Source organism: Rhinoderma darwinii, chromosome 3 (genome assembly GCF_050947455.1).
Source record: "Rhinoderma darwinii isolate aRhiDar2 chromosome 3, aRhiDar2.hap1, whole genome shotgun sequence".
Taxonomy (NCBI): Eukaryota; Metazoa; Chordata; class Amphibia; order Anura; family Rhinodermatidae; genus Rhinoderma; species Rhinoderma darwinii.
Window position 1 is genome coordinate 18,841,400 of NC_134689.1, and position 17,053 is coordinate 18,858,452.

The 17,053-nt window shown below is 47.7% G+C and overlaps 1 protein-coding gene across 1 annotated transcript; it reads left to right on the forward strand.

Annotated features, from left to right (window-relative positions):
* The first annotated feature begins 10,835 nt into the window (after positions 1-10,835).
* LOC142750879 (uncharacterized) lies at positions 10,836-16,627 on the forward strand. The gene is made up of 4 exons (XM_075859857.1): positions 10,836-11,141; positions 13,396-15,674; positions 15,800-15,933; positions 16,401-16,627. Exons 1-2 carry the CDS (start codon positions 10,868-10,870, stop codon positions 15,267-15,269), a joined length of 2,148 nt encoding a protein of 715 aa, XP_075715972.1. The 5' UTR covers positions 10,836-10,867; the 3' UTR covers positions 15,270-15,674; positions 15,800-15,933; positions 16,401-16,627.
* Positions 16,628-17,053: the final 426 nt, after the last annotated feature.

The following is a 17,053-nucleotide window of genomic DNA, read 5'->3' on the forward strand; positions in this document are numbered from 1 at the left end:
TGCTGATCATATAGTTTTAGAAAACCAAAATATTATCGTTGTCGGCAGCTCATCTACCGGTGTAAACAAAGGGACACGCTGCCGACATGATAATAATGTATGGGGACGAGCGATCAGAGTAACAACTGCTCGTCCCCATACTAGTACTTGTGAAAGGAGCAAACGAGCGCCGATCAAAGAGCTGTCCTGTTGATCGGTGCTCGTTTACACAGCCTAGGACCGGCCGCATAAGAGGACCTTAACTTTGTCTTTTGAGTATATAAACATACGTGCTGTAAGTGCTGCGTTCAGTCCACAGTCTGACTGCCGCATTTGCACTACAGTGTGGTCTGACATCAGCGTTTACAGCAAAGAGCGTGTTACTATGTAATTTCACACACACATATATTAGTCCTTCTCAATGAATTAGAATATCATCAAAAGTTCATTTATTTCAGTTATTCAATGAAAAAAGTGTCTCACATATTATATAGATTCATTACACATAGAGTGATCTATTTCCAGCATCTTTTTTCAGCATCTTAATGTTGATGATTATGGTAACAGTTAATGAAAACCCCAAATTTAGTGTCTCAGAAAATTAGAATATTATATAAGCCCAATTTCAAAAATGATTTTTAATACCGAAATGTTGTCCTACTGAAAAGTCTGTCCAGTATCTGCGCTCAATACTTGGTCGGGGCTCCTTTTGTATGAATTACTGCATCAATGTGGAGTGACATGGGGGCGATCAGCCTGTGGCACTGCTGAGGTGTTATTAATGAGGCGTCACATGGAGGTGATCAGCCTGTGGCACTGCTGATGTGTTATCAAGGCGGCGTGGCATGGGGGCGATCAGCCTGTGGCACTGCTGAGGTGTTATCAATGTGGTGTGGCATGGAGGCGATCAGCCTGTGGCACTGCTGAGGTGTTACCAATGCGGCGTGGCATGGAGGCGATCAGCCTGTGGCACTGTTGAGGTGTTATCAATGCGGCGTCACATGGAGGTGATCAGCCTGTGGCACTGCTGATGTGTTATCAAGGTGGCGTGGCATGGGGGCGATCAGCCTGTGGCACTGCTGAGGTGTTATCAATGTGGCGTGGCATGGAGGTGATCAGCCTGTGGCACTGCTGAGGTGTTATCAATGCGGCGTGGCATGGAGGTGATCAGCCTGTGGCACAGCTGAGGTATTATCAGTGCGGCGTGGCATGGAGGTGATCAGCCTTTGGCACTGCTGAGGTATTATCAATGCGGTGTGGCATGGAGGCGATCAGCCTGTGGCACTGCTGAGGTGTTATCAATGTGGCGTGGCATGGAGGTGATCAGCCTGTGGCACTGCTGAGGTGTTATCAATGCGGCGTGGCATGGAGGCGATCAGCCTGTGGCACTGCTGAGGTGTTATCAATACGGTGTGGCATGGAGGCGATCAGCCTGTGGCACTGCTGAGGTGTTATCAATGCGGCGTGGCATGGAGGCGATCAGCCTGTGGCACTGCTGAGGTGTTATCAATGCGGAGTGGCATGGAGGCGATCAGCCTGTGGCACTGCTGATGTGTTATCAATGCGGCGTGGCATGGAGGTGATCAGCCTGTGGCACTGCTGAGGTGTTATCAATGCGGCGTGGCATGGAGGCGATACGCCTGTGGCACTGCTGATGTGTTATCAATGCGGCGTGGCATGGAGGTGATCAGCCTGTGGCACTGCTGAGGTGTTATCAATGCGGCGTGGCATGGAGGTGATCAGCCTGTGGCACTGCTGAGGTGTTATCAATGCGGCGTGGCATGGAGGCGATACGCCTGTGGCACTGCTGAGGTGTTATGGAAGCCCACGTTGCTTTGATATCGGCCTTCAGCTCGTCTGCATTGTTGGGTCTGGTGTCTCATCTTCCTCTTGACAATACCCTATAGATTCTCTGTGGGGTTTAGGTCGGCGAGTCTGCTGGTCAATCAAGCGCAGTGATACTGTGGTTATTACACCAGGTGTTGGTACTTTTGGCAGTGTGGGCAGGTGCCAAGTCCTGCTGGAAAATGAAATCAGCATCTCCATAAAGCTTGTCAGCAGAGGGAAGCATGAAGTGCTGGGAAACGTCCTGGTAGACGCTGCGCTGACTCTGGACTTGATATAACACAGTGGACCAACACCAGCAGAAGACACGGCCCCCAAACCATCACTGACTGCGGAAACTTCACACTGGACCGCAAGAAACTTGGATTGACGCCTCTCCACTCTTCCTCCAGACTCTGGGACCGAGATTTCCAAATAAAATGCAAAATTTACTTTCATCTGAGAACAGGACTTTGGACACTGAGCAGCAGTGTTTGCCGCATTGTTGCAGTAATTCCTGCAGAGTTGGAGCCCCGACCAAGTATTGAGGGCAGATACTGTACATACTTTTTAGTTGCCCAACATTTCGGTGTTAAAAATTATTTTGGAAATTGGGCTTATTTAATATTCTAATTTTCTGAGAGACTAAATTTTGGGTTTTCATTAACTGTTCCCATAATCATCAACATTGAAAGAAAAAAAAATGCTGGCAATAGATCACTCTGTGTGTAATGAATCTATAGAATAAGAGTTTCACTTTTTGATTTGAATTACTGAAATAAATTAACTTTTTGATAATATTCTAATTCATTGAGAAGGACTAGGATAAGTCCATCGTCCAGCAGCACCAGTGATTTTAAATATGGGAGGGTGCACACCTCAGGGATCCGACCAAAGTTCCCTATCCAATATCCAAAAATATACAAAAGTAGGCAGCACTCCAAGTAATGGCGAAAAAAGTGAGTTTCTTTATTCGCCCTGGTGCGACGTTTCGGCTCAAACACCGGAGCCTTGTGAAAGGCACACACGTCAAACTAAATATTTTCCACTGTACGCACTATAAAATGTAAATACTACCAATTATATACTCTACCTTGTCTAAAAATACTACTTGAAAATACTAAGAGGAGTATTTTTATTCTGATCAAAAATATTTAGTGCGATCTCTGGGCTATTTAAGTAAACACAGGTCCATGTAATACATGTCTGCCAGAGCGTCAACTGTTGTTTGCCGCAGTTCGGTTCCCTGTTCTGGCTAACAGAGGGGGGTTCTGAGCAGGAGACCAGCCGCTATGATGTCCACATAGCCTAATAGGACAGGGGTTATCCTGATGAGACAAGTCCTGTAAACCTACAGAGCTGGTTACTGTTATCACCATCTTACATAAATAAATAGAGAAGGAGGCCATGTTTTAGGCTTCTGTAATTGCGGACGGATACGGATGTGTATCCGTAACTGTCGGATACGTATTTACTGACAGTAAAAACCCTTCCGTTGGTGTGCATGAGGCCTTAGTCTGTATTAATAGTAATAAGGATGTGGCCTGGAACTAGAGATACCGGGACAGATTTATCATTGCAGATTTCTTGTCTGAATAAAATAATACACCTGCCCCCTTAAAGGCTATGTACACCTTTGAAAAGTTTTGTTGTTTTTTTAAATAAAAATGTATATCAGGCTGTCTTTGGCCTCTAGTAGGCCACAGGCCAAAAACAGCCTGTGGCTTATCAGAATTAATGGCGGAGAAAGGAGCCAATGGCTCTCTGCTCTGCTGCAGTAAGAGGCACTCGCACGGGGGTCCAGGGCTGGTGGGCAACTTTTTTCCTCTGATCGTTACACCCCTGCCATCCATTAAGCTGTATGTCCTCGAGTCACTCACAACCAACATCAGAAAGTAGAAGAATAATAAATCTGTAAGAAATGATCAGTAAACACTTGAGCCATCGGCTGATTTGGGTACTGATGGAGAAACCGTTGCAATCCCAACAGATTTATTCATGTCAACTATTTTATGTGTGTAGCCAGTTCTGAATTCATATCTCAGGAGCCTGTAAGCAAAGATTGGCTGACATCTTAGGCCGGGTTCCCACATGGCGTAAACTCTGCGGCATTTCCGCAATGGAATTGTGTTCGGAAATTCCGCAGCAAAGTGGATGTGATGTAGAAAATGTCATTCCCACGCTGGGGAAACAAAACGCAGCGTAAATGTTAATAAATTAACCTGCGGTGCGGAATTTAATTCTGCAGCATGTAAATTTATGCTGCGTTTTCTGTTGATTTTCTGTTGCGCGTTTTCCCCATTGAATTCAATGGGGATGCAATACCCGCAACAGAAAGCCAAGTGCTTCGACTTTTGCAAAGTAATCACAGCGATTACGCCGCATACTTACCCGGAACGCTCCCCTTCTTCCTGCAGTCTAGCCTCCTCGGATGCAGCGGAAAGTCGCGCCTGAAAAAAAACAAAAACGTTCATACTCACCCCCTCCCACTTCTCTGCGCAATGTCTGGCCTCCTCAGATGACGTTTAATTCCATGCGACCGCTGCAGCGTCAAATGGCCTGCAACGTCATCGTAGGAGGCCGGACTACGCACAGAGAAGTGGGAGGGGGTGAGTATGAACGTTTTTTTTTCACAAGCTGCTTTCTGATGCGGAAATTCCGTCCCCCGTCCGAAAGACCGCACCACAATGTGGTGCCATTTTTCGGACAGAAGGTGCTGCGGGTTCCAGGTAGGATACACTGCACAGTTTTTACACAGGGTATTCAACCCGAGGGAATCTGGCCTTAGACTCCGCATAACAAGTAGACCACACCTTAATTTATGTATTACTTTAAAATGTTTGTCTGCTCTTAAAAAAACAACATAACATTATACAACATCTAACAACCTCTGCAGCCTTCCCCCTGTCCCTCGTGGGCGTTCTCCTCTCTGTGGTTATAGGGTAAAATCCAGCCCTGTATGTATCCTCTCCACATTACACTAGCATATATACAATGGATTTGAAACCTTGAGAACATTATAGTAAATCACTAGGAAATGCCAAAACATTCTGATCGCTGGGGATTTGACCTCTGGGATGATGGCAAATTCCCTTCTATGAGCCAGTAAGGAGAGCCCGGCGGACCCAGCCCATCCATACATTACATGAACGGCCATTAAAATGAAAAGCCACCAGTTAATGCTACATTTCCTCTGCAGTTTTCCTAAAATTTGCTATATATACAGACATTCATACACCCTGCAGAAATGCTCTACTCATGCTCTGCCAACATTGCTGCTCCTGATATATACATTGACTAAGCAGAGAGACAGCGATTTCCTGACATATCTAGTAAGCCAGTGAGTTCCTCCACACCACCACCGCCCTTTCTATGCCTTCTGCTATCGCCAAGCTCCAAAGATCAAATGCCAACCTCGGTCAGATGAACCCCGTCACTCCTCCAAAAATTCCCCACTCCTGACTCCAAATCCCTATGCCTCACGCAAATGCCCCCGTTTTTTGCCACAAAACGGGACACCGCCCGATTAACTTTAATGCGAGCCTTATTGACTCTCTCCACAGATCTAGCTAACCGCCAATGCTTTCTTGGGACTATGTCCGACCACACTATCACCAACTTGGGATAAGATACCCACAAACACAACATAACATGTTTGATATCCCGCACCAACTCACGAAAGGGGCGGACTCCTAAGTCATTCCCACCCACGTGCAACACTAAGACCTCCGGAACCCTATCAAGCCGAGCATATGTCTGGAATTCCGCCAACACCCTGCTCCACGACATACCTCTAAATCCCAGCCAATGCACAACCGCATCCTGTCGCGGAATGCGCAACTGGCGACCATCCGGGCGGACGTCCGCCCTCAAAGCCCCCCAGTGCACGTAAGAATGACCCATCAACCACACCAAACACGGAGGCGAATCTGAAACGGAAAAAACAATTAGGCACCAACATATAACATTTTTAAAGCGTTAACAACAAAAATCATAACATATGGGGGCGGACATAGGACTTAAACCTGTTGGACTCCCAACGACCAATACGCCGCACCCCCTCATCATCCAACCCCCAGCGCCCCGCTTCTGTTGCTGCGCCAATCCTGAAGGAATGAGATGAATATGAGCCTGCCGCAACACCAACCCCTGTCAAACATTTTTTAAATACAGCTCCAAACTGAAACCTGGACAAAAACGACCTGTCCACATGACGTAACAAAGGCAAATCTGGAGACCCCCTTTTTGGCGTAAAACCCCGCATGCACTCTACTGGGCACATAACCGACCCCGGGAGGGCGAACAAAACTATCAGTTTACCCTTCCCTACTTGGTCAGTTTTTGACTGACGCAACCATACCTCCAGCCGATCTGCGAATAGGCTCACCTCCCCAGATCTCAGCCCCCCTGCCTGTTTGGTACTTGGCGACACCAACTCACCTATTCTAAATGCCCCAAAGAACGCTAACGAAAAAGCTAACCGAAACAAATCCATTTCGTCTGAAGAACGACAGACCGATGCTAATGAACCGCCCAACGAGCTAAGCAAAGCAAACGACACAGGCCTTCTACTATCCGCCTCTACCCTACCTCGGCGCAACCCCTTCAAAGCCTGCGATACCAGAAATTCCTTCGATACATCCTGAAAGCCCCGCAACTTAAACCCAAACGCCTCCGCAGATATGAACCGGTTCACCTTCGCCACTGAAAACCCCGCCTCCCAGGCGTCCCCTAACCAGTACAAAAGTGCCACCAACCTGTCTCTATCCGTATTGACGTCACCCAACTCTCTTACCCACTCCTCCCACTGCCTCCAACAAGCAGCATAAGCACTCCACGTCGTGCGCGCCAAAGACCATTGTAACAGTTGTTCTACGGGACCGATACCAGATCCCAAAGATGTTCCGGACAAGCCAAACCGAGACGTTCCGCTCCCGGTGCCAATTGCAGAAAAAGGTCCCACTGCGAGCGAGAAAGAGCATCAGCGATACAATTCCGTACACCCGGGACATGCACCGCCACCACCCACGCGTTCAACGACAAACACACCAACACTAAATGTCGCAACAATTGAACTACCGGAGGAGAGGACGCCGTGATGTTATTAATGGCAAGCACCACCCCCATGTTGTCGCAGTAAAAACGGACCTTCTTATCCCTGAGCCTGTCCCCCCAAATGGTAGCCGCCACCACGATGGGAAACAGCTCGAGCAGGGCCAGATTCCGCGTGAGTCCACTGGACACCCAGCTAGCCGGCCATTGACCTGCGCACCACGGACCTCCCCGTAAGCTCCAAAACCGCCTGCCCCAGCCGCATCCGTAAAAATATTCAAATCACTCGTATCCTGCGCTGGGGCCATCCATAGCGAGCGACCATTGTACTGGCCCAAGAAGTCATCCCAAACCTGAAGATCAGCTCGGTGCTCCTCCTTGAGCCGCACAAAATGATGCGGCGCACGCACTCCCGCCGTTGCCGCCGCCAACCTCCTACCAAACACCCTCCCCATCGGCATAATCCGGCAGGCAAAATTCAACTTCCCCAGCAGCGACTGAAGCTCCCGCAGCGTCATTTTCTTCATTCTACAAGCCCGCCGTACCTCCAGCCTCAAAGCACCCAACTTATCCGCAGGGAGACGACACTCCATTGCCACCGAGTCTATTTAGATTCCCAAAAAACAAATCGTCGCTACCGGGCCCTCCGTTTTTTCTGGCGCCAAAGGAATCCCAAAATCCCTCGCCACCTTCTGTAGTGCATGAAGCAAATTACCGCAAACCGGCGAACCCCCCGGGCCAACGCACAAAAAATCATCTAAGTAATGGATCAACGAGTCGACCCCGGATACTCCCCTCGTTACCCACTCCACGAAGCTACTAAACGCCTCGAAGTATGCACAAGAAAGGGAAAACCCCATCGGAAGGCACCGATCCACGTAAAAAGCCCCATTCCAAAAACAACCCAACAGCCGTTGGCTTTCTGGATGAACCGGCAACAACCTGAACGCCGCCTCGATGTCGGTTTTTGCTAGCAGCGCACCTGGACCCGCAGCCCGCACTAACCCCACCGCCTTATCGAATGAGGTATAAACTACAGAGCACAACTCGTGATCAATCCCGTCATTTACCGAAGAACCCTTGGGATACGATAAATGTTGAATCAAACGAAATTTTCCGGGCTCGCGTTTAGGGACAATACCCAACGGGGACACAACTAAATCTTTTACAGGCGACTCAACAAACGGCCCCGACATGCGGCCCAACGAAACTTCTTTTAACAACTTTTCCGACACGATTTTTGCATGCAAGTAAGCCGATTTTAAATTCCTCCGCGTAACCGGAACCTCATAAGGAGGCGGAGGAATAACAAAACCAACACGAAACCCTTCGTAAAGCAACTTAGCCGCCGCCCTATCCGGATACTCATTTAGATAAGGGGCCATCTTTTCCACCCTCACCGGCGACACCCCCTTGACCAGCCGCGGAGGGCTGGTTTCCTGACCTCTTTTTCCGCAGACATTTTGCCGCCCCGTGTGAAGCCCCATTACACTCGGAACACACGTGCTTGAACTTGCACGTGGCCCCGAACTTACACTGGCCTTCATTAAATTGCCAGCAAAAAGCCGCCTTTCCCCCGCCGCTTTGTCCAACCTGACTAGACTGGCCTCCCTGGCCGGCGCTCCCGGGAAAGGACTGCCTAACCGGAGCCGTAACCCGTAACCAGAGAGCAATATCCTTCTGGTCCCACCGAATCGCCGGCCGAACCGCTTTTCGCTGACGGAATTGCTCATCGTACCGCAGCCACGCCTGACCCCCATACGCCCTATGAGCCTCCCCAATGGCATCAAAATAACAAAACAACGCCGAACAATTTTCCGGCGCCTTTTCCCCTATCACACTAGCCAATATGGCGAACGCCTGCGACCAATTAACGAACGTTTGCGGGATAAGCCTATACCGCCGCCGTTCTTCCTCGTCCTTTTTACTCCCGTCCCGCTTGCTCTTATCCAAGTTAAATTTAGCGAGCGGCAAGAGAGAAAAAATCTCCACATATTCGTCCTTCCAGATCCGCTCGCGCACCTCCTGCTTTAAATGCGCCCCCAACGGACCTTCGAAACAAACGTAAACCTCCCCCCGAGCACGGTCATCAATATGCACCCGATCGCCATCCTTTTGTGCCTCGGTCTGTACCGACACCGCGACCGCCTCCCTAACCGCCAGCACGGGCCGCGCCTGTACCAATCCCACGTCCCTGGGGCCCTCCCACACTACCGCCGGGGACACTTCCGAAACTACCGGCGCCGCCGCCCTATCTAGGCGCCCGACCAGCTCCCTCAAGCAACCCACTAAATCTGCCAGACCCGCGCCATCGCGCCCGCCCGCGCCACTAATGGCCACCGATGCGACGCTAGCAGCCCCCCCGCTGACACCCGACATAAAAATCGCTGGATACGACAATGATGGAGTTACACACTCACCGGGCCGCACAGGCGCTGTGTTCCCGTCAGCCGGACCATCCTGACCTCGACGATACACGTCCAGTTCACCTTCCTCCAGCTCCTCTCTCGCAGACGACTGGCCCTCCCACCGACATCTTCGGATCGGAGATGATGAAGCGCTGACTGATGGGCCGGCAACCTGCCGCCCGACCGATGGAACCCAGACTTCCGACTGGACCTGTTGCCTCAACGTCGCTGCAGATCTAGGCGTCCGTCTCGATGATCCTGAAGAGGCCTGCCCCCTGGCCGGAACATCACCAGGCGGGGCGGCCGTACCTCGTCCTCCAGATCTTCCATCCGATGGTGGAGGGGTGACAGGGAGCCCGGCCTGCGACTCCCTGCTCACCGCCGGACCCCGTCGCGGCTTGGGATTCCTGCCAGGACGCAGGGCCTGGGAAGGGGCGGTCCCCCCAGCTGCCTGGCCTGCAGCGTCCGAGATCGGGCTCCCTCTGCGACGCCGTGTCCGCGGGACTGTCTCAGGACTGAGGCGCTCTGGAGGTCGAGACCGCCGGGAGGGACGGGTCGACCCGGCCTGCGTCGCCGTCACCCCCGGCAACGCTCTCTGCCTGCTCCGGACAGGAGCAGTTGTTGCCGACTCCCCCCCCCCGCCGCCATGCTAGGAAGGGGGCCGGGGGAGGGGAGCCTGTCCCCTGCAACAGACCCCGAACGCCGGGCCTGACGTGGCAACACGGCGTCCGGGATCCTCGCTAATGCAGCCACGGTCTCCTCCAGCCATCCGGGACCGTGGTGCACAGCAGCAGCACGCAGCTTCTCTAACAAAAATGCCTCTGACATGCTGTACGAGCGCGGGCAACGGGGAGCTTGTCCTTACTGTGTTACTCCTTCCGCTGCTTCCGGCTCAATGCCGAAAACAGCGGGAAGAGCAGCAACGGCCCCCTGACTCCTCCCTGACCCCCTCCAACTCCCTCCAACTCTCCCTCACCTGTTAACCCTTTCCCTACCAGGGAGGTCATGGAGGCTTCCCCTTCAGCCCTGCAGGCTCCGTCCAGCCCCTTCTTTAAACAAAATCCATATATCATTACATAGGTTATTACATCTTGTGCCACTATTTTTCAGCAGGCTATCTGCTGATTATTTTCTAAGAAAAACTTTTACACAAAATAAAGCCTTTTCAATATAAATACAAGCGAAACACGCTGGAGCAGAGATGACTGTATACTATGTGATAATATCATCTGTGACTTAGACAGACTGACATGGGACAACCGCCATATTGAATAAAGCATGATAGATGGAAAAAGCTGTGACGTCACAATGTGAGATGCAAGCTGAAAGGACTTTATTCATATTTCATAGCTGGTGACATCCCAATACCAGATGCCAGGCTGTAGAACCTTATGACATAGCTGGTGACATCACAATGCCAGATGCCAGGCTGTAGAACCTTATGACATAGCTGGTGACATCACAATGCCAGATCCCAGGCTGTAGAACCTTATGACATAGCTGATGACATCACAATGCCAGGTGGCTTCATACACCGGTGCACAGGTAAGGTTCTTTGCACTCACACACTGCAGACGAGGAGAGACGCACGTGAGAGCTCAAAAATGCCAAAAGCGAAGAAGAAGACGAAGCATCTAGAGATTGAAGGAGGAGAGGAGAGTAGAGGAGAGGAGAGAGACAAAAAGAACGTAGGAGAAGAGAGACAGGAAAAGGCGAGTAAGTCTAAGAGGAGCAGAACCACTCGCTTCTTAGCGCGCCTACAGGAAGCCTTTGCAAGGCTTACCGGATGTATGCGGAGGAGGAACAACTCCATGACGGAAAATAAATCTTCCGGTGAAGTCCCAGGACCCAGTAACATCATTCTAGGGAACGAAAAAGGTAGGAAACTATGTCGATTATATAATAATTATATTTACACAGAATAGGCCTCATCCATAGCAACCAATAAGAGATCAGCTTTTATTTCTTAATGTGCCCAGGGAAAATAAAAGCTGCATTGCGATTGGTTTCTGTAGGCACAAGGGAGAGTTTTTTCGTTAGAATTCAGAAATATCCGTCCTGATTTATCAAAACTGTCTAAGTGCAAAGGAAGTCAACTTCCAGAAACAGTGCTCCTGTATGGTAGATCTCACAATGTATAACTACACACGTAATAATGTATAAATTATAGATAACAACTTGAAAAATCAGCGCCTCATGTCCCCATAGATACATTATTCCTGACACCTCATACTTATTTAAAAAGGTATTTTAATTTAAAGGGGTATTTCCCATAAATGTTTGATAGGTGCACCACCCCCTCTTGGATTCTCACCATTTGGGAAAATGGAGATCTAAAGTGTATGGGGAATGTGGCGGCCGGGAAATTGCAAATGGGGATCACTGCACTTCCATTCTCCCAATAGGTGTGGATTCCAGAGGTGAAACTCGCACCCATCAGCCATAAATTCCTAAAATGGGAATAACATTTTACCCATGTGCTAGAACGTGTAAAAATATTTATTTACGATGTTAGTTAATATTACTGGAGAGTCACAGTAATGTTCACACGGGGTCTTTTGCCGAGTTTTTTGACGCGGAAACCGCGTCGCAAAACTCGGCAGAAACGGCCCGAGAACGCCTCCCATTGATTTCAATGGGAGGCGTCGGCGTCTTTTTCCCGCGAGCAGTAAAACTGCCTCGCGGGAAAAAGAAGCGACATGCCCTATCTTCGGGCGCTTCCGCCTCCGACCTCCCATTGACTTCAATGGGAGGCAGGAGAAAGCGTGTTTTATGCCCGCGGCGCTCAATGGCCGCGGGCGAAAAACGGCGCGATAATTGCTGTTCACACGGAGTATTTTGGGGGAGGAATATCTGCCTCAAAATTCCGTTTGGAACTTTGAGGCAGATATTCCTCCCCCAAAATACTCCGTGTGAACATAGCCTAAGGCTGGGTTCACACTGAGTTTTTTGCAGGAGGAAAATCTGCCTGATATCAATGGGAGATTGGAGGAGTAAACTCCCTAAGATAGGGCATGTCCCTTCTTTTTCCCACGAGCCGGTTTTTCCACGTCAAAAAACCTGTCAAAAAACTCAGTGTGAACTGGCCCTAATGTGATATATTATGTATTGTAATATGTAACTGTTAGATGTAAAGCCTCCGGGGAGTTGATATAAAATTTAAGTATCATGGAGTTTGGGTCTAGTTTATCGGAAGTGTCAACAGAAAAACTAAATGTTGAAATGATATTAAAGGCTATGTACACCTATAAAAAAGTGTTTTTTTTGTTTGTTTTTTAAAGCAAAAATGTGTATTAGCGTGTTTGGTGCAACTTTCGAATTACTTTTTATTAAAAATTATTAAAAATCGAGCTGTTACCGATCACATCTAAGTTCATAACTTAGATGTGATGAATAACAGGTGGATCCTGCGTGTCAGAGACATGGAGGACCCGCTGGCACTGGACCCGTCAGTCCCACAGACCTGACGGATACAGATTTCAGCACAAGATACAGCTGCTCTGTATACCGTATACCAAGCAGCTGTATCTCAAAAACTTAAAGTAATTTTTAATAAAAAGTAATTAGAAAATTGCACCACAAACACTAATACACATTTTTATATATAAAAAAAATATATATTTTCAAAGGTGTACATAGCCTTTGAAGGAACAGAAATGATTGGCTGGTTGGAACAATATAATGTTCCCAAACGCCATAGAGGAGAATGTAAAAACAAAAGTGATCAAAGAAAAAAAATATAAGAAATCATAATAATTATCAATTAGGATCTGTTCACATCCGTGTCGTTGTTTCCTTTAATAATCGATCGTATGATGTATACCACCAGCGCCCAACGTACCACTGGGTTCATCGGGTTCCATCGTGGTGTCCATAGTTTTGACTGGAAAAAATGAGCCTAATGCAGGACTATTCTTATCATTAAATCTGGCGAAATCTGTGACGGAGTCACCGACGCAGATCTGAACATAGCCTTATAATAAATGTCTTCTGAACATCACGTTCTTCATATAATATCTGCACCGTTACTCCCTTTATTATTTATTACTGAAGTTTTATGTTCCATCATGTGACAACATATTGATTCTTCCATAATAACATTAAAATATCTTTCTATTTTTTCTTTAAAAAGTCAACGTGACATCGGAGACTAAGGAAAAACCTAAAGATTATAAAGATGATCAGAGACTGAAGGCAGATGGACAGGAGAAAGACAAGCTGACAACCAGCTATGTGGAACAACAAATTCTCCAACATTACCATGAGATCGAAGACCAAATCCACATCCATGAGACCCTATACATACAGTATTATAGTGGTCTGGATAGTGAGAAACTTGCTGGAGATAAGAGCCTGAAGACTGGTGAACAGGCCAAAGACAAGCTGACAACCAGCTATGTGGAACAACAAATTCTCCAACATTATCATGAGATCGAAGACCAAATTCACATCCATGAGACCCTATACATACAGTATTATAGTGGTCTGGATAGTGAGAAACTTGCTGGAGATAAGAGCCTGAAGACTGGTGAACAGGCCAAAGACAAGCTGACAACCAGCTATGTGGAACAGCAAATTCTCCAACATTACCATGAGATCGAAGACCAAATCCACATCCATGAGACCCTATACATACAGTATTATAGTTGTCTGGATAGTAAGAAACATGCTGGAGATAAGAGCCTGAAGACCGATGGACAGGCCAAAGACAAGCTGACAACCAGCTATGTGGAACAGCAAATTCTCCAACATTACCATGAGATCGAAGACCAAATCCACATCCATGAGACCCTATACATACAGTATTATAGAGGTCAGGATTGTGAGAAACATGATGGAGAGGAGACCGAGGACAGGAAAGGCAGAGCGACACCAAAGATATCACAAAGTTGCAGCAGTTGTCATCAAGAAAAAAGTGACAATGTCTGTCTGGAAGAGCCGGCGGCCACATCTATTTATAAGAACAAGACTGCCACAGTAGCCCTATCTCTGAAAGCCTTTACTTTCCACAATCTATTAGCAAAAGGAGGTTTTGGAAAAGTTTTGGTGGCAACAGATGTCATCCGGAAAGAACATGTTGCCATTAAAGTGGTCAACAAGAAGATACACACAGAGTATGGGTACAACCTGGCAGAACGTGAGATTCTCCATCTATCACACGAGAACCACTACCTAGTTCATGGCCTTGCTGCTTTCCAGACTAAGAGCTACGTCTATTATGTGATGGAACTGGCCACCAGGGGGAACCTACATGATTTTATTGAGAAGTACTTTCGTCTGGATTTTCCCACGTCAAGATTTATAACAGCAGAAGTGGTTTGCGGTCTGCAGTTCCTGCATAAAAAAGGCATCATACACCGCGACCTTAAGCCCAAAAACATCCTACTGACCAGAGAGGGCCACGTCAAATTAGCCGATTTTGGCATTTCTATCATGAATGTGTATGAGCGCACTGCAGAGCATTGCAGAGGAACACCAGGATACGCTGCCCCAGAAATGGTCAAGTGCCTGGAACATGGACGAGGAGTTGACTTCTTTGCTCTGGGAGTGACTTTGTTCAAAATGTCCTCGGGTTGGCACCCTTTCTACGGCACAACAAAGGAATTGATGAATTATGCCGTCAACACCAAAACGCCTTCCTACCCAGAGTACCTAACCCCTGAGACAGTGCAGATATTAAAAGGGCTTCTAAACAAGAACAACCACAGTCGGCTGGGAGTCAAAGGAAACATCAGAAAACATCAATTTTTCTCAGCTGTGAACTGGAATGATGTGGAAAACCGGACAGCAGTTCCCCCTGAGATACTCGTGTCAGTTCCTGAGGACCTAAACGTTACTTCCACTCTGTGCTACATGGAAGAGCCGTACAGCATAAAGTCTCAGAAGCTGTTTGAAGACTTCAGCTTTGTATGTCCTGCGTGGTCTGATACTTATCATCCCACCAACATCGTGCGGATCACAGACTGGGTGGTCAAACTGTTTTCTAAACGGCCATCCAGAAAATAAAAAAACAGGACAGGACTGCTGGACGAGCCACACAACTGTAGCAGAACACCAGAGCTAGACATCAAGAAAAGACCTCAACTTCATCCAATCTATAGACGTAGACAACAACATCTGTCCTTTCCGTGGCCATCCTGTCCTTACTGTAAAAAAACAAAAACAAAAAAAAAACAACCTGCTCCAACAGTTGGGTGTCAAAGAAAGAACCAGAAACATCATGACAGCCCCTGTAAGCACTGCCCACCCTTACATCAGTGGATTGATTGATCTCTGTCATCTGCAGGTTTATCACATAGAGACGCCATCAAAACAAGTTCCATTAACATGCAGCCCTGTCCCCACTATCATCAATGGACGGCTGCTATTAAAAAAGAGTGAAACCGTGTGAGATACGTATCATCATGACAGGTGAGCACATTTAGTTGGGATTATTTACTGATGTAATATTTTATGTTGGTTCTCTTATTGAATACATCATGCAGTGTGTAATATATAGAATATGGGCTTCTTACCATTCATCTGTTATTTTCTAGGTCACTTACCATTTCCACCTGGATGCAGCTACTGTCACCTGCTGCATCTACGTGGAGTCCAGCAGCACCGTGCTCTTCATGGTCAGTTTCCATTTCTCTGAACGGAGGCCGAGCTCCAGAACATCTAAAAGACGGTAAGAAATAAATTATATGAAGTATTTTACATACGATACAGTCAGAGTTTCATGTCTATCTGTTCACCAATTAATTCACATTGAAGGGGTATTCCCATCGTAGGCATTTATGGCATATCCACGGGATATGCCATAAATGGCTGATAGGTGTGGGTGGAGATGGAAAGGTGGTAGCGCTTGACGCTTTCCATAACTCCCATAGACTTCAATGGAGAGGGCCACAAGCACGGCCACCTCTCCATTGAAGTGTATGGAGAATGCAGCGGCCAGGAATCACCAAACGGCTGTCACCGGACAGTATTCTTATAACAGGGGAGAGTCCCAGAGGACCCACATCTATCAGTCATCTATGGCATATTTTGTGGATATGCACTAAATGTCTAAAATGGGAATACCGCTTCAATATTTATTTATCAGGTGTTGCACTAGACGGCTCTTTATGTAGGATTCTCTTTCTATACTTTCAGTTCGTCCTTCTGGTGAGAACTTTAGAAACAAAATTACATTTTGATCAAGACGACGAGGATTACCAAGAAGGTGCCACATATTCCATCTAAGGACACTCACAGGGTGACCATCCATCAGACCCTTCTGTTATTAGTAGCGACGCACGTCTGCTAACTGGTCTATATGACTAGGAGTAGCTGTACAGTACCACCTTATATTTATAGCTCTAATAAATATTATAACATCACCACTGTAATGTTATTATTTTGGGTCACATATTTAGAAGTTTACTTATTGTATTAGTGTTATTGTTGTATCGTCTCTTAAAGAGGTTGTCCACTACCGGACAACGGATGACCTATAATCCCCACACTGATCAGCTGCTCCGGCTGCTTCCAGGTACCAGATGTCAATGCACAGTATGCAATGTACGGAGCCGGAAGAAGTTGGCTCCGTACATTGCATAGCAGCCGTGCTGCAGAACTGCAGCTCTGCTCCTATTTACTTGAATAGGAGCAGAGCTGCAATACTGCAACTTGTCCGCTATTCAGTGACCGGAGCCATCTGCTACCGGAGTAGCTGATCGGTGTGGGGTCCGGGTGCCGGACCCCTACAGATCATATACTGACGACCCATCCAGTGGAAAGCTCATCAGTTGTCCGTTAGTTGACAA